The sequence below is a fragment of the Acromyrmex echinatior genome, chromosome 13 (assembly GCF_024713525.1).
Source record: "Acromyrmex echinatior isolate Ae372 chromosome 13, ASM2471352v2, whole genome shotgun sequence".
Taxonomy (NCBI): Eukaryota; Metazoa; Arthropoda; class Insecta; order Hymenoptera; family Formicidae; genus Acromyrmex; species Acromyrmex echinatior.
The window spans coordinates 9,636,924-9,661,389 of NC_141864.1; the positions used below are offsets into that span (position 1 = coordinate 9,636,924).

The 24,466-nt window shown below is 30.3% G+C and overlaps 2 protein-coding genes across 4 annotated transcripts in view; one reads left to right on the top strand and one right to left on the bottom strand.

Annotated features, from left to right (window-relative positions):
- Pde9 (phosphodiesterase 9) overlaps positions 1–24,466 on the top strand; it is a 194,881-nt gene that overhangs the window by 1,492 nt on the left and 168,923 nt on the right. For both annotated transcript variants that reach the window (XM_087412539.1, XM_087412540.1), the window contains exon 3: positions 10–195. The gene's annotated coding sequence lies outside the window, so the exon portion shown is untranslated. The remainder of the gene's footprint in view (positions 1–9; positions 196–24,466) is intronic.
- Nep2 (M13 family metallopeptidase neprilysin 2) lies at positions 968–24,158 on the bottom strand. 2 transcript variants are annotated; one of them, XM_087412541.1, is made up of 10 exons: positions 23,804–24,158; positions 11,441–11,580; positions 7,778–7,867; positions 6,930–7,175; positions 6,362–6,573; positions 5,993–6,169; positions 5,376–5,870; positions 4,742–5,033; positions 4,330–4,580; positions 968–3,333 (listed from the first exon to the last, which is right to left on the bottom strand). In XM_087412541.1, the coding sequence occupies exons 1-10, from the start codon at positions 23,833–23,835 to the stop codon at positions 2,995–2,997; spliced, it is 2,274 nt and encodes a 757-aa protein (XP_087268667.1). In that variant the 5' UTR covers positions 23,836–24,158; the 3' UTR covers positions 968–2,994. The 2 variants fall into 2 exon arrangements, with proteins under 2 accessions (XP_087268667.1, XP_011058207.1); XM_011059905.2 differs by having other exon boundaries at positions 7,778–7,900.

Sequence of the window (24,466 nt, forward strand, 5' to 3'; positions counted from 1 at the left end):
TGATTGCAGCGTGATTTCGCATCGTCGTCGGCCGGATATCAGCAGCAAATCACCTTCGTTGGAGAACCACTACCTGTGAGAGAATCGGGCAATCATCTCATTATCTCGTCGTCCTCTTAAAGAACATCATGGCGGTGTGGTGAAGCTGCAAGGTATCGGAATTGCAAGGTACGGTGATTACTGCAATGCTAAAAGGTAAGTGATCCTATAAAACACACACTTTATCATAGAGATATCCTGGACATGTCTTATAAACAGGGTTACCAGTCGTACTTTTTCAAAAGTCTACATAGCATAAAATATTTCAAATATATTTCCAAAATATTTCATTACAGGATTTGAAATATTTCTAAAATATGAATATGAGGTAATCAGAAGTTAAAAAAAATTTTTTTTTCAATATTTGTACAATATTTCTGAAATATTTTTGTAAAACACTTTAATGTGATATTTTAAAACGTTTTACAAATGTTTACAAAAAAATATTTTTGAAATATTTTATTAAAATATTTTAAAAAACTGTTTACATAAATATTTCATACTGTATGGGACAGAACGTGTACTTTTTTGAAGTCATAAAACTTCTGCGGCTATTAATTAAAATTTTGTATTTATAAAGTTATATTAATAAGAATTACCAATAAAAATTGTGTTCAAGAAATTTTATTTTATTAAAAATCTATATTTGATGCAAAGAAATTATATCTCGTCCTACTTCTAGATCATTATTTATACTTTTTTTTTTAAAGTATATATATATATTTTTTTTTCTTGTGATTCAGATATGGTAACCTTACCCTATGGACATCTTTAGGAAGTCTATACTATATGGGATAGCGTTAAGTGCTCCTCCACGATATTTTTTAATTTTTATGGGCGCCAGTTTGCCAGTCAGGTTGAAAATTATTTGCTTTACATTCTGGAAGAAGTGCGATATCTTCTAAATGGGAAACGTGTGAAAATACAATTTCATATTTACATGAAGTTTTTTCTGTATTAAATTCTTACATTCAACAAAAATACCTTATAAGGTACTATATCTTTACTTAAATTTATAGTAAATTAATTCTGATTACTTACGGCCATTGTAATATAAATACAAAAAATGTGTGCAAGAAAGGATGTGGCGCAAAAAAAAATGTAATGTATATACGGATGCAAGAGATAATATAATGGAAAGCGCAATGAAAATTACAAACATTGTGTTTCAATCGCTCGCAGTTAAATAGCTACGCTTAATACTTGATTCTAAGTAACTTCGTAATTTTCTAACGACTAATGATCTTACATGAGAACATACAACCAAAAAATTATCGCGCTGAATTCGCTACTATACGACTATATACGAAAATTCATATGTATTATAGAATATTGGGGATCGATTATTCCTTTGAGTTTGATAATTTAGATAATAATTACGAATTCTTTTAATGTTGCATAACGTCACAGTCTTTCCAATGAATCCGATTTTAAGGAAGAAAACGCACAACAAAAAATTGATTTTTTTTAGCTTAATTTAATTATTACATAGATTTGTTTGATTAAAAATTTAATTTCACTGCTATTTAACTGCTATTTGATAATACTATAAAATAATACTCAACATAAAATAGTTGTGACAAATGATAACTTTCAATATTTATTAGAAAAAACTTATTAAAAGAGGATACAATTTTTTTGCTTATTCAGTCATCTAAAAACTAATTCAAAGAGAGTTGAATCAACAATTTTGAATTAGTTTTTAAATGATTGAAACAGAACTGACGGCAATTTCGTAACTATATGTGACTAAGAATTTTGTTAACTTTATCTTAAATGTACTAATTTTTCCTTGAGCGGCATTATCATAATGTCATTATTATAATTTTCGATTTTCATAAAGAAATACAAGGAAATGTAGAAATAAAACGATCTTCGAACATCGTGAAAAAGTGAAAAAGTTGTATCCTCTTTCATTGAAAAATATTCATGCCGATTCTATTCATATTTCTTTCTCGTTATTGATTTTGCGGATCATTCTATATAGTGTACTACATTGGTATTCATCTCAGTGTCAATAAAATACTTTAAAATTTATTCTAAGAAGCAAATTTAACAAAGCTGTCAACAATTAAAAAAAAAGGATAAAAAACGAATTCTTAATAAAACTGCCAACATTTATCCATAAAAATCTTTAAACTTGAAACTACATTAGAGCACTCTAGACAGAGTTTAACTTAATTTTTTCCGTAATAATCTAAAACCTTTGACAAATATTGCCATTGGCATAGGAATCACTAATGCTTTAGTATTAAAAATAGTTAAGCAATCAAACTTGTATAACTTTGTATAACTAATTAATTTTCAAATCCGACGTTATTTCAATTTCTTTCTATTTACATGTATATGCGTCCCGCGACATACTTCTTATAAAAATTTACCAAAGACAATACATAATATATATATCCCACATGTCTAAGGTCAGGCAGGTCGATTCGATCTCCATAGATTTCCTCGTGGAGAATGCTTTCTTTTTGCATACTCTGTATTATGCGAAATTTCAGTTCTTGCTTTCGAGTAGCGTTCACTGATAAAATATTCTCTGCTGCGGCAATGTCGCTATGGCAGGATACTGTAAGAGGGGAACAAGGGCTACCTCCATATACTGTTGGCATGAGATCGACGACTCCATTGGATTTATTAACCTCAGAAGCGACAATATAAATGCTTGGAAATTGCAGAAATATATAAAAAAAATAAATTATTATTTCAAATAAATAATTAATTTTATAAATATGATAAAGCAGCTTAGTATCTGAAATTAAATGCTATCCTCTTTTTTAAAATGCAAAAATGTCATGCATTTGAACACGTCTCTAATACTGAGCCGCTAAGAATATAATTGGTTCAATACAATTGGTTCAACGAAGCATCAAGCATGCAGAATTGTAACTTCTAAGGTTAAAAACGAAGTCAGCCGGTGTCGTTCACACATATTTTTCCGACACCTGAGATCTACCACACGGTACATTTCTTCTCGGGGTTCATTCTGGAGCCAATCGGGCAATTAAAATCGTGCGAGAACTCCTCCATGTTCGACAACGGTCCTCGAACGCGGAATTCGCCTGGGCTGTGGAAGCCCGTCGTAATTCGCAGCTTCAGTGCTTCCGGTCGATACTTGCTGCACCAAGAATTAGCTGCACTTATCCAGAACAATTGTTCTGGGCTGTACGGCAGACCCGGTAATCTCTTCTCCGGCTTGTTTCGTTTGACCCATTCTTTGTATGCATAATAGGCCTCCTTTATGCCACCATTATCCGCGATATTCTCACCTTGTGTGTTTATCCCATTTAGCTGTAAAAACGTAACACATATTATGACAAAGTTTCAACTAGATAATTTTTTATATAAAGAGAATTCGATATTATTTTTATGGGGGATCTTAAAATGTTAATTTACTTTTATATACACCTTAAAAATTGTACAAATGTTTGCGATTCGTTATTAATTAATGTATTATACTGATTAAATCGCAAAATGAATAACTTAACAATTATGTTGATCATTCAATTGCTTTGCACATTTTAATTTCTCCAATAAACCATTATTTTTCGCGTAACTACAATAAAAATTCATGGTCTTTTAAAGATATTACATATTTTTCTGAATGTTTTCTGAAGTCATTCTTCTGCTTAATTTTGAACATTATGAAACTTCTGTTATCATTATTATTATTCTTATCGCTCATGAATATTCTAACATTCTTATAATACTGCTACATAATGAATAAACATTGACTTGAACGATAACAGCTTGATAAAAAATCACTTTTTTTTCTTTTTGAAATGCTGCAGTATAGATCTCGAATTTTTTGGCGCTGAACACGATTGTTAGAATTTGCGTAGCACATCAGGATTTTAAATTGATTTTAAATTGAGATGAAATGGACTAAAAATGATATTTTTGGCTATTTTGAATATTTTTTTACGGGAAAAAATTTATATATATATATGAACATTTTATTTTATATATAATTATATATAATTGTATATAAAATATGTCAATTTTATAGAATGTCATTTTTTATAGAATTATATATAATTTTATATAATTTTATATAATTACAATTGTATATGAAACATTTTTCCTGGATTTACAAAACAAAACTTTATTTCTCTAAATAAATTGACTGATCATGAATTTTAATTCATTTCAAAGCTCTTGAATTGTATTTTTAGACCGTAGACTTTATTTATAGAAATAAGTTTTTGTCTTTTCCGTCAGAAATATATAAAAAATTCATGTAGCATGAAAATAAACTTAATAAATATATATAAGATATAATCTTACGTTCAATCCAACTTCTTTCACGGAATAATTTCCATACTGATAAATTATACATTCAGCTCTCTTGAGATAACGCTTCTTCGTCTCTGGCTCCCACCAGTCAACGAGATTACCTTCCTTATTAAATTGTCTACCTTGATCGTCAAAGCCGTGGGTAATCTCATGGCCAATAACAAAGCCGATGCCACCATAGTTCATGTAATGTGGCCGATCATTGTTGAAAAATATGCCTTGCAAAATACCCGCAGGGAATTCTATGAAAAATTCAAAAATTCAGTATACAGCTAAAGAATGAGGAATTAAATTAATATAATTGTATAGATTTTATTATTTAAGTATACTCCAATCACTGAAATTGTAAACATAATAACCTAATAATTCCTTTACTGATATTTACGAGATTATTTATACTTACGAATACTGTTCTCAATCGACGAGTAAAACGCATTGACGACAGCTGGCCTTCCATGACTTATCCATTCTGTCTTATTCACTGGCTTTCTCAGCCTGCCAAATGAAAAATTCGTCCCAAAGATAGATAAGTTAAAAATGCTTCCCACATAATCATCAGCACTTAATTCAAGTCCCTGATAAAATTCTTCAAGTTTCCTATCGTCCAACAATTCATTTGGATAGGCAATATGTGAAGTCATATCGGCTGCTTTTTCTAAAGCATTTTTTCTGGTCTTTTCATCCATCCACTCCACCTAAAAACGTGTAATTTCGTCAAAAATCTACTAACATTTCTAAATACATGACAGAGATTTTTAGAATTAATATCTTTAACATATATTTCTTAAGAATAAATATAGGTAACTAAATTCTCATTTCCTAGATTCTAATTTATTAATAAGGACATGTGACTTATATTTTTTCATCTTGTTTCTATAATTTTAATTTATTGTAATTTTTAGATAAAAAGAAAAATATTTAAAGAGAGGAAAGATTTTTATTTTATTTATAAAATTTCAATCCTAGATATAAGAAGTATCGATCGCAAGGTTTTTATTTCTTTTACAATCTTAAATTTAAATTTTATATTCTCTTACCTTCTTCAGGATCTTTGTGAATTCCTGCCTGATATCATCGACCATTTCGAGCGCAGTTTTTTTCGCATCTTCCTTAAAATACTTTCTTACGTACATCGAGCCGACGCTAATTGCCATGCTGCCAGAAACAATATCAACGCATTCTTTCCATCTGGGTTCTCTCTCTGTTTTGCCATTTAACTCCACTGTATATTTCAGTTGTCTCTTACGGATGTCATCCGTTAGATAGCTGATCGACGCAGCAGTTGCTCTCCAAAGTGCATAGTTTGCCTGCACTCTCTTCGGCGTGATGCTGATTAGTTTTTCGAAAGCCTTTAGATAGCTAGGCACATTCACAATAACTATCTCGTCCTGAGTTAGTTGTGCTTGCGGTGACAGGATGGTATTAAAGTATTCCCACCACGGTATACTAGGGTAGGCTAGGGACAGCTCATTCACAGTCATAGGATTGTAGAGGAGGGTCACGTTGCGTCGTTTTTCATTGGGCAGAGAGATCTGTGTGCATATTTATCCATTTAATCAATTAATCTATTTAATCAATCGACCGATGATTTAAAAAAATAATTTTATCAAACACTATTTAAAATTATTTTATATCAATACAAAGGCTGACTTACATTTGCGAGCTTGATTTCAAATTCAAGTGATTCTTTTAATTCTGTGCGGGCTTGGTCAGGATTGGCTCCAAGAATTATAGCAATGTCTACCATGTATTTGTAATATGCCTGGACGATTTTCTCATTGAAACCTTTCGACAGATATTCGCGCGAAAGTCCGAGCGCTGCTTGATCGAGCTATTAAAAATTATCAATTTTTATTTGCGTGTACTAGTTGAAAACAAATATCGTGTTCGTTTAGAAAAGCACCTATATTATTTTACTCAATATTATTTCATTTTACATATGATTATGTATTTATAAATTGTAATCTTCGTTCTGCATTTGTCGTGGATCTCGTATTCCCGGGATAAATAGTTACGTGCTTACGTCGATCAAACGCCTAGAGTTGTTCTTCAAGTCGACACTGACGCCGAAATCGATGAAGTAATCAACTGAATAGCCCAGTCTCCGGAATTTGTAGACAGAATCTTTCCAAGTGAAGTCGCCGACTTTCCATCTCTCACCTTCCAGAACGGGCCAGCCACCGAGATTTTTTAGATTGTTCAGTAATGGTGTCAAACCTCTCGCCTCGATAGCGGCTGAAAAAAAAGTATAATTGAATGAAAAAGAATGAAAAAGAGATAAAATTTTTATTTCAATTTGTATTATATTTTTATTATTTTTTCTTTGGCGTTATATATTGATTTTAAAAATAAGAATTTGCAATGCAATTATTCTTCTAACACATTACGTATTAAAGTATTTCAATTATAGATAATTTTTTCCGGAAGATATATGTATAGTAAGATCGAACACTTCAAACGATTCGTAAAATAAATCAATAAGATTTATAATTTTGCTATGATTTCATTAATTATTTTGCTATGGATTCATTAAAAGAATGCATTCTTTAAATTTAACGACTTATATGGAATTTCATGTCCCGGCTGCTTACTTTTGTTCATGCAGGCCTTGTAGAAGTCTTTGGCAAGCCTAAACGATCTCAGTTCGTTTGGAGGACTTTCTTCTTCGATACTGAGTCGCAATTGTTCCTCGAGATCATCAACGATAGTAGAGAACGCAGTCACGCTAGTTTTATCGTCGGGGATAATTGTGGATTCTAGGAATCCACCGCAGGCGAATTTGTAAAAGTCATCACAGGGCTCCACATTAGGATCCATATTTTTTATTACATTAGAGGCTGCGATACATATGTTGAACAGATTAGTTTAATTTAATATCTTCAGATTAGGAATTTCTTAGTTTTTTAATAAAATAATTTATAAAATTAATTTCTCTCGTATAAAATATATTTTGAAGTTTACACTTTGATGAAATATCTTTGGTAAGCAAATATTTTCTAACAAATCAATGATTGAATTTTGTGTTATTGATAAAAGCAACTTTTATATAGAGATAAAAATATTCGTTTTATTTATTGACAAAATTTCCGATTGTTAAACATACATACATGAATAAATATTACCGAAAAGAAAAATACCGACTCAAATGAAAATCAGTATGATATCTCAATATTAAATATATAATTTATTTTCTTTTACAAATATATAACTATTTATTTTTTTATTCAGGTAGATACAGAATATATGATTGAAATTATTTATTCAAATTTTATTTTAAATTCTCTGTCTTTAATGTTTTAAAGCCACATAAAATAGAATTCTTTTTTAATGTTTTAAAAATGTATCGATATCCATCTATTAGTCTTATGATGATACAAATCTTACTAAAAAAAATATATTTAAATAGACAAAAAATTTAAGCCGTATTATATTTACTGACCTGTGTGAATGCATTCAGATGTTAAACAGACATCATTGCATTTCGCCAGTGTTATGTTCTTCGGTATATCCAAACCGTTTAACGCCTGGGCTGTGGATGGTAGCATCTCTACGTTAACAGTATCTGTTCTCGTGCGGATGCAGGTGTGATTGCAGGTGTGATTGCAGGTGCGAAAAAAAAATGCATAACAGCAACAAATTAATGAATGTGAAGCATCGGAGCAAGCCGTGATAAAATTTAAACTGCATACACAATGAAGTTTGATATCGTTTCTTTCGCAAGTTGCTAGCATATGTATATTGTGTTGTATGTGTTATATAATTAGATCTATTATCAATTCACTTTATCAAAAAATGAAAAATGAAAAATGAATCTCTTCCTCTTTTTTTCCAGAAAATTCCGCAGCGTATTTTTAAAAGAAGATCTAATTCTCTTGTAATGACAAAATTTGATAAATTATTTATATCTATATAGTCACTATTATATATAATGATACGACAACGGAAATCAATTCTACAGAAAATAAAAAACAACATTTGAATTTTCTAAATCGGATGCAAAAACTACATTGCACATTCAGAAACGATTTATTCCGTTCTTTTGTCTTTAAAATATTTTTATTACGAAAGACGAATGCATGAATTCTTAAAAGATTATCTTTTAACTGATTAAATTAATTGATTAGATTGAAATAAGTTTTATAATAGCGTTTCTCTCTCTTTCTTTCTCTTTCTTTCTTCTTTTCAATCCAATCGTATTTACGTAAAGATTGCACGATGTTTTACCAATTATTATTCTTTGTCGGATTGCGTGTGTAATCACTACACATGTGAAAGGCAACATCTACCAAAGACAATATCAAATCGAGCTGTGACTCATTTCGTATTCTCCGTCAATTTTTTAAAAACATTCCAAAAATATCTTGAATGCGTCAGTAATGACGCTATCGTAAGCTCGATGCCAAATCGACGCGCAATCAAAATATTAGATCAGGGGGGAGGGAGTTGTAAACTGATGTGATTACGTTTAACGGGCTTGTCACTATAATACGAACACGCGTAGCGAGTGAATAATTCTCAAAATATTTGTTCACTAGAAATATCAAAATGCATCAGAATTACCCTTTTATTGACGTCACTTCGATTTGCACGTCATGAATTTCGCGGTTAAATTCATATAAAAACGTAAGGCAATGTGACGTAAGCAATAAGGAAATCGAAAACATTGGATTCACTATTGACTTTTGGTTTCTATCGTGATTGGCCAATTCACTTATTGTTTACCTACATCTTACTGTTTTACGTTTTTATGTATGCCATGGATGTTATCTTTTTAAGCTAATGTTACTTCTTCCTGGATTTAATTAATTTGAGACACGTCATTGTAATATACATTGAAATATACGTTATTAATCAAATGATAGAGATTTTTCCTCTCACTGCTGAAATGAAGGAAAAAAAACATTGCTGAAAACTTCACTGATTCAGTAAATTTATAGTAATGTATCGTAATATACGGACAGTCAATTTTCTATGTTAAAATAGCAAAGTTGATAGCTGAATAACATTGGCGATTTGTTAAACCATCAAATCTTCTTAGCTATCGAATTTGTTGAATTTGCGTAGTAAATTATAAATTTGCTGTACCATCCAATTAATTTTTTCCGTACTTGTAATCCAATGCGGAAGTATTTTTGTAATGTAATTTTCTTTTTTACGTTTAATGAGCGGGTGGAGCATTTTTATATGAGGCGCCGATGTAGAAATAAAATTTACGATGACCGCGCTGCAATTACGCGTCTTACTTTCGCACAGTTAAAATTTTTACGATGCGGATACGTACCGTTACCGAACGGCTTCGATCGTAAACATATTCATCGTTTGTTGCATTAAAAAACATCTTTGGATCTTTCTTTCGAGATGTCAAAGAAAAACGACACGTGGATTCGTAAGAACCATGATAAAATAATCATGACGATACTTTCTGGCATCAAAATAAATTTTGTTTTTTTATTAGCAAAACTTTTATTACGCATTCCACATTCTTCCTTCAAATAGCATTTAATTTGTAAATGAATAATTTATTTTTTATCAACGATAAGACACGTAATAGGGATAATTCGACTATTTCAATGTATTAGAAATTATTATATGTTTATAAATTTCTATAATAAATCATTTATCATTCTACGAACTGAAGCTAAAAGTGAAAATTTTTTTATCGTACTAGATTCGCGAAATTAACATGCCATATTTTTAGTTTTAACTTTTTCATATAAAAAAGGCGGGACTTTTTTTTTATTTTGCTAAGGATTAACATAAAAAAAATAATCATGGTTCTAGGACTACTTTCATAGCTCTACAAATATTCATAAAAATAAAGAAGTTATACTAAAAAACTAAAACTGAAAAAGTAACAGCCGAAATTCTATTTAAAAATAATTATACAGTATAGAATTTTGTTAGAACTAACAAGAAATGCCAATGAAATTAGATAAATTTTACGTTTTTTTTCCAAGTATGTACATTTAAAATTTATTAAAATTGATAATTGTTGAAATTTTGTTTTCAAATGTTATATCGATACAACTCGAACAATACTAATGGGAATCTTTTAATGATATAAAGTTTTTGTATTTGTTATGTCATACAGGAGTTGAAAGCAGTTATTTAAAGGATTAAATCTAGATTTTTGCAAGTTGCATATCGCGTAAGCTATTACAAAAGTCTGTCGCTGCCATATTGCGAGGAATTATGATTTGCTCATTACTAGTAATTTTGCTTCAGGCATTAAATGCAATTGGATGATGTTAAGTAATGTCTTTGTCGCAACCGGAGATTAACGTACGTCTTAAGATGTCGATGTATGATACTTAGTTGTTGCAGGTGCAAGAGAGATTTACAAATTTAGATGGGAATACATATAGATAAAATGAGATATTCCTTTTAAAAACTTTAATGTTACAAGAACTTCATTAAAGTAAAAGAAACAAGTGCTATCAATATTATTCATATTTTATGCAATTGAAAAAATCGAATACTTTTTAAAAGTAAAATCTGACAAGATTTTATTAAGCTAAATCAAATCCTGCACAGAAATGTGCATCATATAGTCATAGCCTTTCACAAACAAATACGAAACACATTATACGCTTAGATCTTCTTTATTATTGCGCGTTTAACATTATAATTTTATTTTGTAAAATAATTGTGAGAAAAACAAAACAAAATTACATTATTTAATTTATATTAAAAGTTTAAAAGTTAAAATGTTAGAGATATTCAGAATCATAAATTGATTTATAAATATTTTCTTTACTGTTTACTTTTGAAATTCAAGAAATATATTTCAGTTTCCTATTTCAAATTTTTCCTGCTGAATCATTCTGTATATCTTTCTGTACATCATTTCTAAATAAAAGCATATAACAAAAGCAACATTCAATATTTTGATGATTCAGTTTTGAAATAAAGAAGATCTAAGCGATTCATAAAAAGTAACACGTGAGTGAGGTCTTTTTGATTTCAATCAAAATAATTTTCATAAAAAAAGAAAAATGCTGGTCTCGCTTCTGTGCTTCTCAGACAATACTGCATACTTGCAACATGCATGGTGAACGGTTTATGTTGCACTATAGGTCACTATAAAAGTAAGCACTCTTACCAGACTTGATGTTGCATGTCGTGTTGGCCGCCAAAATTCCGATGGCGACCGCCAAAGCGATGCACAAGAGGAACCCGGAAACCGCTATCACCGTTAATCCGCGTTCCAAACCGGACCGCCTCTTCCACCATGTCGGGTTTCTGCATGAAAATCGTAAAATGAAAGAAACGACAAAATAAAAAATATCACATTATCCTTAAATTACATCCCTAAAAGTTTAATCACATATCACATATAATTAAAAAAATATATATGATAAGCTATTTTAAAAATATTAAATCAATAACAGGGTATTCTTCATTTTCCTCCAGATAATATTTTTACCCTGACTTGTAAAATATTTAGGTCCAGTTCCACAACTCACAGTTAACTCTTAACCCAGGTGCAACTTCCAATTCTAGAATTGGAAAGAGATGAGAAACAAATTGAACCTTGGTTAATGTGTAATATTTAAAACTGAAGAGGAAGGATTTGCTTAATTCTCATATTTTATAAACTTAATTTTATCACACTTTTAAATTAAGAATTTCCCAATTATTTGAACGTATTGCACGTGTCGACAGTTGCAGAGATATTGTTGCGACTTACTTTAAGTAGTATGCTTTGTAACACGAACTGCAAAATTCTCTCGCTGTAATCCTCACGATAATTATGCATCGTATTTCCAAGTTTAATCGCACGTGAAACAATGTTCGTCATCTACGTATATTCTCTATGTATAAATAATGTATTGTACTATCGAATCCTATATTCTATACTATCATCTCTATGCATATTACGAAGAAATATATGTACATCTGAACATGAAATATAAGGAACCGTACATCGTTTACATAATGTAAATAAGGGTATTACGAAAAGATCAGTTATTTCTTGCCGTTTGCCTAACAAGAACATAGGATATCATTGCATATGCTCAAAGATACCGTACTTTTTTTTTATTTTTCATCAATTTCGCGAATGAAATTGATTCTTCATGCGCTTTTATATCGCGTATCTATACACGTGTGCATGTGTGCTGTCGATGCGCAGTAAAATGCCATTTGGATCTAAAGCACATCGGAATTTATGGATCGCTTTTCCTATCCGGCGAAAGAATTGCCGTTTTTCTCGGTGGAGAATTCGCGTAGCGAACGAAAGGCAAACCGCAGTCGGATTTTTATCTTCGTCCCAGCCGCGCGCCATTTCTGCGTTTTATGTTTACGATCATGTCATGAGATCGTGGCGCATTAACTTCCTCGCATAATCGGCTATCGAGACCTTGTCCGAGAACGCGATGAGAAGTACAAACAGACTAAAATCGAGTGTACACAAAAATGTTGCGATGCCGCTTCAAGCGTCAAGATTCTTGCAAAATTTTTGCATTTAGATAAAAAAATAAAATAATACAGTAATTTCTATAATAATAGTAGTACTATTTATGTAAGTACTTTTTAATCTTTCGAAGCTACGAATTCGTAATATTAATTTTAAATTTTTCTGTTCTTCTCATATCTTTTTTTAAATAGTTGCGCAAAGTACAGATTTCACCGATGACGTAACAGCAAGAACAAAATAACAATCGACTTGATCAAAAGTTATAATTTATTATTGAATTTATTTTTCTTATTACACGGTTATTTATATAACTTACTACATTTATATTTATATAACTTACTATGTTTCCCGGATTTAAAAACCAATCGTAGTTTTAACTGATTGTTTTCTAAATCATAATATCAATTCAGAAAGAAAATTTATATCGGCAATCGGAATGTACAGTCATTGATTGTATTTACGCAAGAAATGATCAATATGCAGTAGCAGTTATTGATTTTTGCCCTGTGTGTTTTTATCTCGCAAACAATGCGCGCGTAAATACATCGAGTGTAGATACTTATAGAATAATAGAGATGGCATAATGGCATAACTTATAGCGCGCGTAATGCAACGACGAGTGTATTGACCTCATCAAGAAGCAACGACATACGCCGAAGCATCCTCTGTTGTGTAATATCAGAGTCAATGCCGCGTATCGTCCGCATCTGATGCCCGACCTTGACCCTTACAGTATAAACGAATTTATGAATTTAATACAAGAGATCGTGGTCCGTATTTGTTCCATATTTGTCGCGTCACTAAGCAATTTTATATATTTATCAATTAATAGAAATAATTCTACCTTCAGTTAAAGCGGATTTTAATGCTTAATAATACTAAATACACATTTTTGCCAATATACACTGTTAAAAATAAAATGTTAATTTTAACTTAAAGATGTATAGTGGACAGACTTTCTGACGTTTAGAGACTTTTAACATATTATTTTGTATGTCTCAAAAAGTCGATTATACACCTTTCAGTTAAAATTAACATTTTATTTTTAATAGTGTATTATTTTAGTTTTTTAAACTGCGCGCCGATAAGATTTATCTGGAATGTAATCACAAACTGAAGGTGAAATTCATTTCAAATTAAATTGATCGTCCATTTCAATAGGATTTAATAAGTGAAGCTAATAAGCATCTTAAAAATCTGTAAATAATTGCAAAAAATTAATATATTTACATGCCGTAAGTAAAGAAGAGAAAACTTGATATTTGTTTTGAGATTGAGATGTTAAAAAAGTTATTTCTAGGAAATGAGGAAAAATTGTACATTATTGCTCCGTCTAACAGTTGAATCAGGAAAAGATAAGGTCGTGGGTAATTTTTATTAGTTCACTATTCGATCGTTATTGTATACGTATGTTTCAAAATAACTGCATATCAAAATATCAACAAAGTGGAAGATTGTGGAAAAGCGATAGAGTATGATTATCCTCTGATTTCGCGGTATTTACCCCCAGGGCTCGGCGAGAAATTGCGGTCCGTATTCCATATTTGTCGCGCCACTAACCAAGCAATCAAGCCTCATCGTCGGATCGCGATGGATTGATCGGCGAGGCGACTATATGCGAAATTAACGTACATATAAGATCATATCTATATCGCAATTGAGTTGATAGCAATATCCGCGTTATAGAATATTCTGGTCTATGAGTTTAATGACTTAACGTGTGTAATTACTGTGTTAACAAAAAAAAGAGTACAATATTCAATAGTTTGCATCAATATTACATTTAAGGAGATTACAAATATATATATATTTTTCAAGTAGTGAAACATTAAACCGCATTAAACCGTTTAATAACGTTTCTATAAATTTACACTTAGTACATTCCTTTATATAATTTGCGAATTTATTCCGGTTTCGACGTCTCACAGGGATAAAAGTGACAAAAACTCACCGAGTAGTCGAAGTCATTATAGTAGAAGATATAATTATTTTTCTAGACACGCCGATGTCGTCGACATGTACATTTTTGCAAATAACCACCTGACGACATTGACGAATTGAAAATAACTATACTTTTAGCAATCCTGCGATAAACTTTGATGCTGTATACACTGTATGCGTAATCGTGCAAAGTAAGAAATGGTTGATTCTTCAAATTACATTTCCTTGGATTCAAATTTTTCCTCAGGATGTATTTCTTTTCACGTATTTATAAAAAAGGCCCAAAATACTACGTTCAGTAAAAAATATATTTTCAATTTAATTAAATAGAACTATTTAAGATATTAGAACTTCCAGACCCGACTTTTCATTTTCTCGTGGTTAGATTTAACCTGATGATAATGTAAAAATTATATTTTTCTAGTTATAGTTAATCACTAAACTGATGATTTTGTAGTGAATAATTTTTAAAATTATCACTACACAATTCAAATTCATGTTGATAACAAATATGTTTATTTATCTATTACAGCAAAATTAATGATAATTATAAGCTTTAAACTAAGCTTGTTTAATAAGAAGACAATGGCCAAAAATTGATAAGAATATACATGTATATTGTAGTTGTGAAAATCTTTGATAACAACTGACTCGCCTCGGTGAAACGTGTATTTCTTCCACTTTTCTACCAGGCTTCAGTTGGCAACAGTCAATCGTAAAACTATTAGTTTAGTGATTAATCATAACTAGAAAAATACAATTTTTACATTATTAAGTTAAGTGAGGTGTCGTTAAACCATAAATTAACTAGATAATTAAAAATCCGGTCTAAATCAGTTTATAAATTTGTACGTCGTGATCACCTATATACATAATTTTAATAATATAATTACCGAGTGTAATTTTTAAGTTCTCTGGAAAAGTGAGAAGATAATCTTAGAACAGAGTGGTTTCTACTAAAATGACTGCCACCATTCTCATTGTTGTGTATAATCAGCGCCCTGCCTCTCGTCGCATAGAAAATCGATTCGCGTGGTATATTAAGTGTTATCGGAACACCCCGTTGCCCTCCATCGAGCATGCTATCCTCGCGGATACGTTCACCGGTGCACGTGACGGCCCCGACAGAGTACCGCGACCGCGAAACTGTGTCGCCACAGGACCGACGGAAAGGCAAAACGGCGCGAACTGCATCGTAATGAAGAGACGCACGAGCAAGAAAGACGCGCGTGACATCGCCTTCACGTGCCATGACCTGGCGCCTCTTAATCGTCTTCCTGACCCTCTTCCCTCTATACGTTAGAATACTGTACCGTCTACATTGTGTCGCTTGACGCAACGTTAATTCCGGAATTGAAGTGAGCCACAATGAATGCGTCCGCGTTTACCTCTTCAATCGTATAAATAATTACTCCTTTGTTAGAAATGGGAACACGGCGCTGTTAAATATTAATCAATATTAATTAATGATAGAATTGACACTTTCTTACTAAATTAGTCACACTGAAAAAAGAGTCTAGTAGTACCAAATGAATGGTATAACGTCAATCAAATAATTAGTTAATATAATAAAAAATAATATTTTTTAAATATTATATTTAGTAATTATTACAAAACAGTTAGTTATAATGTTATAGTATTTTATAATAATTATAACTACTAAATTATTTATATTTTTTAATTTATTAAATTATTACATATATTTATATAGATAAGTAAAATTATTTTTTATTGTATTAATCGAACATTTGATTGAAATTGTTTCACTTAATATTTGGTAGTTTCTACTTTCTTATTTTAGTGCGTAATTTTTTCATGTTTTGTAATTTTCTCTTTGGGAAATATCTTGATTCAGTTTGTAATCATCGTAAAAATTATTTTAATTAATATTAACAAGAAAAAAAAATATATATATATATATATAATGTAAGGCATGTTAAATTTTCGTTATAATATTTATAATTCTGCCATAAATAGATTGAAAATTATTGATAGGTTTGTTATTATTTAAAATACCAATTGCTCAGATTGCTGCTATATTTTCTCGCAGTCTCCAAATCCTTCAGCCCTTATTATGAACATTTGTTTCATTATCTTAACAAACGCGTCATACTTTCAGCATCGTGGCCTTATTATCTTTGCGGTTCATTCAAAATAAGACTGATTGTACTATACGTTATAGTTCATTGATCTAGTATCTTTTTATGCGTTTGTCTTATTTCTTCGCTCCGTTCACACTCGCGATATCGCACAACTCCTCGTGGATAGTTCTGATAACAGTACATTTTCCAATTCTCGTAAATTACACGATAGCACATTGTTGCCTGACTCCGCGAGGAGTCATATAATGCACGAGGTAATCAATCCCCACCAATGCGTCGCTTGCTAGATATATGGTTTTTCAAGTTCTGTGTGAGAAAACGCAGCATATAATGCATTGTATTCTGATAAAATAAATTATTACTTTTAAGTACATTAATTTAAATTATATTATAATATTCATTCATTCGTTAAAATTCAGATCTGGTAAAAATACTTTTATAGGAATAAAATAGCAATCAATATAAATATAATAAATGTAATAAAAATTATAATAAAATAGTAAAATTATAAAATAAAATTGCATAAAGAAAGGCTAATGAGCTTAATAAAATTGTATCTATTTAGAGACTATCTTCGTTCAATCTTTGTTTTGTAAATTCAAAAGCATTAGTTAATTTCAGTATTATTTGTATACATCTTTTTTGAATCAGTTATATGTTAATTATTGATATAATTCAAGAAAATGAATAATTAGAAAGAATTTCACGTTTGTCGTATCAATATATTATTTTTGATATAAAATCAAAAGAATGAGAAACGCTGATGACTTAAAATTCGTGTATGCGAGTATCATGTGTAAATTTTTTTAACGGGATATCAGGTAAGATGTATTTTTGACAGACGACAAGTGTCATAAGCTTTCACGTGTTTTCGATATTCCCGTTGTACGACAACGAGGTCGATCAGGGGCCAGTTTGAGTGGGCGCGGAACAACGATAACGACGATGAAGATGATGATGGTGTAACGGCAGATTTTCGCATTGAAGAAGGTCGCGTTTAAGCCAAACAGGCGTTTTACTCTCAATTATCAAATTATGGCAGTTAGCGTGCAGATTACCGTGACTTTTCCGACCTTTGTAATTCGCGTCTCGCGTAAACCGCAAGGTAAAAGAGGAAGACCTCTTTTAAGACGGCGAAATTAATTCTGATTGTCGTTCTCGGCGAACCATCGCGATTGTAATGGATTCTCTGGACATGTTTGGAATATCAATATGCCGCGCCTGGCATATTTTACGAAAGCCGAAAGAATGCTATTGAAAGTCACGAAAGATTTTTTTGGACACGGTGTATCTCTTACGAAATTTGATACATGACAAGTGTTACGACGATTGATGTGTATTCCAAAAATTAACATTTCCTTTCTAAGTGTTTTATTTACTGAATAAATAATATGTATATATGCTGCAACGTATTCTTTCTAAATCTTGGAATTTTTAATGAAACAATCTACTATAATATTTCGAATAAAAAAAATTTAAATATATATTGTGAATAAATTATAATAAATACGTGATTTAATATTTATACAAAAATGGGAAAGAAAGAGAATAATAAGAATGTAAAACTTATAAGTTTGTCATTTCTATTTATATGAAAAAATATGGGTTACTGATTATTGATTATCTTACAGATCACGTATGTAATTGTGTAATACTATATTAGTAATTCTGGGCCGCATGAAAATGTTCAGTCAGCGATTTTTACGCGAGTTGATTCCTTCATGATTTTCGCAAGAAGAAAACATGAATGAATCATCAATATGAATAAGATTTCCTTTGTTTTTTACAAAATAAGTTTCTACATAAAAGTAGAAGTATACTATTTTATCAAAGCAATCATCAAAACTGTAAATTCGGGGAATTTTATGTTCGCCATATGATGGAAAAAAAATTTCAAATTCTTTATATCGAAACTTTCGTCAAAGGTTAATATACATATAAGTTCAAAAAAATGTAAATATTATATATTGTGTATAATAATATTAATAATTGTATATAGGATTATACATAATATATTCAGTTATCATTACGGTGATTATTATTTTCAAAAGAGTAGATAAAAAGCCTCCGAGAATTTATGACATGGCTTTGATACTTTTTCTAATCTGCGTATTCTTTTTTTTATTATCTCGTATAAATATTTCATAACAAGTGATAAGCGTATGCGTGAAGATAAGAATTTGTATATGTGTGAGATGAGATAACAAAATATTATACTTTTATAATTTTATCATCTCTTTAACATAATATTTTGCTGTAAGTTGTTTATAATGGCGGATAAATATCGTTTATTTACAAAAATTTAAATATATTATCTACAATTGCAGGCACAAAATTGTAAGCATTTAGATGTATTGTGCACAAAATATTCATATAATTATGTGTCGCCCGCAAAATACATTGTTAAATGTTTACACTTTTGTGGAACTGATTTATCCGAAAGTTGGTTTATCCGACAAGGAAGTTAAATGGGATTGCTCAAATTTTACATACATATTGCATCGCGACGGCGTGGCTGTCGTAACAACATAATAACTCGATACAAGCGTTTGTAAACTTGCACCATGAGTCGTAAACGCTTCCAATGTTCAGTGTACCTCGTAAGAGACTTTCACCTCGTGCAAATCAATCATACTTATAAATTCATGAGTTCGTTTTTTTTTGCTACTACGTATTCACGATATGTCGTTTCTTTCTCAATATTAAATTATTTTCGTACACAAAAATTTCTATTCGATGAGCAAGCCATTCGTATCATGATCTTGCGTTCATTTTTAAAAATAATTTTATATATTTTCAAGTAGACTAAATATAAAGTTAAATATACGTGCAATGTTCCGTTTATAATTGTATAATAATATATAATTATTTTAATTATATATAATTACATGTAAACTGTAATGTAATTTTTTTATTTTTCAAATAATTACTGCATATTATATAATTTAGTAATATATTGTTACTATACATTTAGTTCTGATTAATTCTGAACGATTAATTCAAATTGCTATATAAACTTCATATATAAAGGCACACTGTAAAGTTGAAAGCCCTAAGCTCCAAACCACAACAAACATTACCTCTTATGCAACAATCAACGTATGGACGTTCAATCCCTCATGGCACAGAGAATTAATTCTGAAAATTCTTCTTTTTTATACATATATAAATTTTCGGGAAAAAGAAAACACTGAACAGTCGTCATTCGATGAAAATTATAAAAAGAACTTTAATTTTCATCTTAAGGCCCAATTATGAGGATTCAAGATATCATTTTATCATTTTATAAACAAAATCTTTTATTTTTCGTGAAAAATCATACTGCGCTTTTTATCCTATTCGATGTGATTTTTTAAATACGAGTAATTAAAATCGACATATGATATTCGCATACACGAATTTAAATTACGTACACATTTTAAATCAGCGTTTTTTATTCTTCCGTTATTTTATGTCAAAAATAACATGTTGATATGACAAACGTGAAATTCTTTTCAATTATTCATTTTTTTGAATTATATCAACAATTAATATATAATTGATTCAAAAAAGATGTATACAATTAATATTGAAAGATGCTTTTGAATTTATACACAGATAATCTCCAAACAGATATAATTTTGAACTTCGGTGTGTTTCTCTGGTGGCACCGTCACGCATTACTTGAAAACTGAAAATATTGACGATGTAGCTGGAACATTCTTAAAATGTTTGTGTAAATAACTTTAAAGTTAAAAGTCCAAATAGTGACTTTAGGATATATTTTAGATCTCCAGCATACATAAATCGGAGTTTTCCAGATATATTTCAAACATCCAAGGATGTCAAATTATTGGACTTAACTATCATGGCGATACTGTTCTTATCATATAATTGCAATATTATTATTATCACATATAATTGTAGTATTTTTATATAATTGCATTTAAAAACAATGGTGTTGTAAAAAAATAAATTCCTTCGTGGAAACGCCACAAAGAAATACATTTTTAATGACACTGTTGTTATCAGATGCAATTATATGCAATAATGACAGTATCGTCATAGTGTTTGAGCCTAAGTGACAATTCGATATCCTTGAACGTTCAAAATACGTTTCCGAAATATATTTTGCAAATTTTAAATTGCAACAGTGCACGAATTATAAAAATTTTTTTTGTTTTCAAATAACAGTCGCAATATGTTACGCGATTTTAATTTTATGAGTCAAGACGAATTTCCGTACCCTTGTCAAGCGGTTTCTTTCCATACGAGACAAGTTATCAAGAGGGAAACGTATTTTGCTGACTTTTATGATATATTCTTTACGTCTGCAAACGCAAGGTTAAGTTTGTCAAGAAATGGCATGACACATAATTATATGAATATTTATTAACGTAAAGGAAGTTTGCTAAGACTAATACTTTTTTCTACAAGAAAGGATTTTTTAAATAATTTGATTGCTTTTTTTTATCTCTATGCGGCGCAATGGCCGGCCGGTTCTCGGCGTAACATCAACGCCTGGTACGTTTTATCACTGGTTGTCCCTGCGTGCATTGAAATCGCGAGATTTCTCGTTGCGCTAAAATGTCATGTTCTTTCATTTGCATATCTGAACCATAGCCTTAATAAGACTTGCTCGTGTCGATACTGCGATTTGCCACGGTTGCCGATAAACATTAATGCTCCGATACGATACGGATGTCAGCTTACTTTACATTTGTTTAATAAAAAGAAATGTGGCTCTCAAAATAAAAATAATTATTAACGTTGATTATTATAATTGTATCATAATTTATGAATTTATTATTTATGAAACTGATTAGATTGGTCAAAATATTTTCATAATTCTTGAGTCTTTGCCTTGGCTTGGCAATAACAGTTTTTTATTCCATGTTAATTGCAATATTTATTTTATTAAATATAATAAGTGATTTAATATATGATAGAACTTTTATTATCTGAACCTTAGTCGTAAGAAAAGATATTTAGATAATTGAATTTTATGGATAATAATGGTTTAATTTTAAGTTTATTTATTCGATAAGTATAAATGTAATGTAATAAATGGCCTTTTTTTTATCATTCCGTTCCATTTTTTCAATTATTTTGAGCTACTAGTTTCAACTCAAATGTTTACTTTCTTTTTCAAGATAACAGATGTTTGAATAATTAATGTTCAGATAAACAATATTCGTATAATAGAAGTTCTATTGTGTTTAAATTTAATCAATTTTATAGATTTTCTAATTATTCGTAAAAGTAAAAATTGTAATATTTTCTATTCTATAAAAAAAAAATATAGAACATGGATGATACGACATTAGGTTACTTTGATGTATAAATCAAGATAACAAAGTGGAATACAAGATGTGCAGACTGCGAAGTCAACAGATCTCGTATTAGTCCTATTAGCACAAAGTAAAGTTTGCTTGCCGTAATTGCAAGACAATGTCTTACATAATTATCATGATCAAAACAATATGAAAATGATATATCAAAGAATACTTGTATTGTATAATAATATCTTTTAAATTAAATAGAATTTAGAAACAAATTTATAAATTCACACCGTATACATTTAACGATTCATTTTATATCTGGAATGGAAATTTACATAATGGACAAATAAAATGTAAGACCAAAACTAGATTACATTTGATGCAAAACTGTGGCAGGTCAACGTCTGCAAGCGTAAGATATCTATTTTGCATTAAGATATCGGTATATTTCTCGTACAGAAATTGCTTTATAATTTTTTATTTGAGATTGTTATATTACAGAAAGGTAAAATTCTAAGAATGCATTGAATCAAAGATCAATAATCGATAATTCGCATAATAATCGCGATTCGTTATCGGATTTAAGGACGCTTTCATCTCTTATGAAATATTCTCCCCGCATTCCAATTTATCTTATCGAGTTTCAAACGACTAGTTTTTAACAACATTGCATAAGTTGCGGACATGTAGTCCATAAAACTTTGCTAATACACAAAAAAAAAACAAAAAATATCTGTTCTGGTAGCGATAGCGTGTTAGCAGTTTATAACTGTCAAACACGTGTTTTTCCATGTATAAAAGTTTTCTATTTATAAATAGAAAAGTTAAAAAGATATCTCCGCGTGTGTGCGTGTGTGTTGTTTACGTAGAAAAAGAATAAAGTGAAACGAAACTGAAATGAAACGAGAAGGAACTTTTATGTTATCTTGTGTCTTAAAACGTAATTTATGAAAAGCCTTAAATTTTTAATCACTTAAAAAATAAAAATTTATTAGCGTCATTTTGAGAAACAAACATTGTGTTCTGTGTATTGTTTTTGAAAAGATTTATAGATGTACTTGAACTCTAAATGCGCGGATCAATATTCAATAAAAGATTCAAAATATTACTGTTACATAAGCAACGACAATTGATTGTTTACAAAAATTTTGTATACTTTGCAGAATGGCTGAAAGCTTTTATAACTTTAATTGTTGTTCATATAATAGTATCAATATTTTTATTATTCTTTCTGAAATTGAAATAATAATTTGCATTAATTATTAATTGCAATAAATTGTATTTTAATATGTAATATTATAATATAAATTGTACGAGCCAGAAGCAAATAATAAGAATCCATATATTTTTAAGAATATATTTTTTATCATTATTTTCTATGAATAATTTAATTTCAAAAATAGTATTTATTCGATTTCTCTAACTGTAAAATCATTATAAAATAGTTTTGCATATTGCTGTATTATGAAAATATTACATTAAATTAATTTATAAACTACCCAAGCAGAACAAATCATTATAATATCAAAATGACTCCAAAATTTCATTTTAGAATCACTTTGACATCATTTTGACGTCACTTTAACGTCATTTTGTCATTACCGTGACTTGTTGTTCTGCTTGGGTATAGATAGGTGCACTTAGAGCGAGAAAAATTGTTCGGGGAAATACTCTGGTCAACGATCATTATTGCTATCGGCAATAATTGCTGTTTTGAGTAAATAACTATTGCGGCAACTCACTTGATAACCGTTTGCTTCATGCTGTTGGTCATCGTGACTAGATTAGTGTTTTCTATACTTGGGTATGTCTTTTTGCCTGAGTCTCACTAGCACATAACCACACACTCTTCCGTCTTGTGTCCTTTTCTTTCGTCCCGGCTTTTACTTCAGCCGAGAGACCCACGGTCGTTTCCGGGATATCAACCGGAAACTTCTCGTGGCCGCTATGTTTTTCTCGTTCTTCTCACGTTTTTCCGTTATCTATTCGACGATCCTTTCCGGAGGAAATTAAAGAGAGAAGGAGACCGTAAAGGGAAGTTGTTGCCTTCCTCCGAGATTCAGATACCAATCTGTTTGGACTGTTAGAGTCGGACTGAAGTAGCGCGCGCGCTTCTGCTCGTATTTAAACGTCCTCTCCCTCCCTGCTGCGAACTCTCTTTCCCTCTCTCTGTCTCTCTTTCTCGTATGGAAGTTTCAGCGTTTCTCTTACGTGAACATTTCACCAGGTTGAATGAAAATCCGAAAAAAAATGTATTCAACGCGTTTTCGTTTTTCGTAGCTCAAAAGAAAAGGGATATAAAAGTATACGTACGAAGTGATAAAATTTTTTTCAATTTGTATTTTTGAGATCTCTATATTGTAAGATACGTTTAAAGAGAAATGTTTGTGGTACACATTTTAAAA

Bases quoted from the DNA above. Each gene is read 5' to 3' on its own strand.
- Nep2 (XM_011059905.2), bottom strand. From the start codon at position 23,835: ATGACCAACAGCATGAAGCAAACGGTTATCAA. The intron at 11,581-23,803 runs GTGAGTTGCCGC...ATTTTCATGCAG, and splicing joins ATGAAGCAAACGGTTATCAA to AAACCCGACATGGTGGAAGA. The intron at 4,581-4,741 runs GTAAGTATAAAT...AATTTTTCATAG, and splicing joins GTCGATTGAGAACAGTATTC to AATTCCCTGCGGGTATTTTG.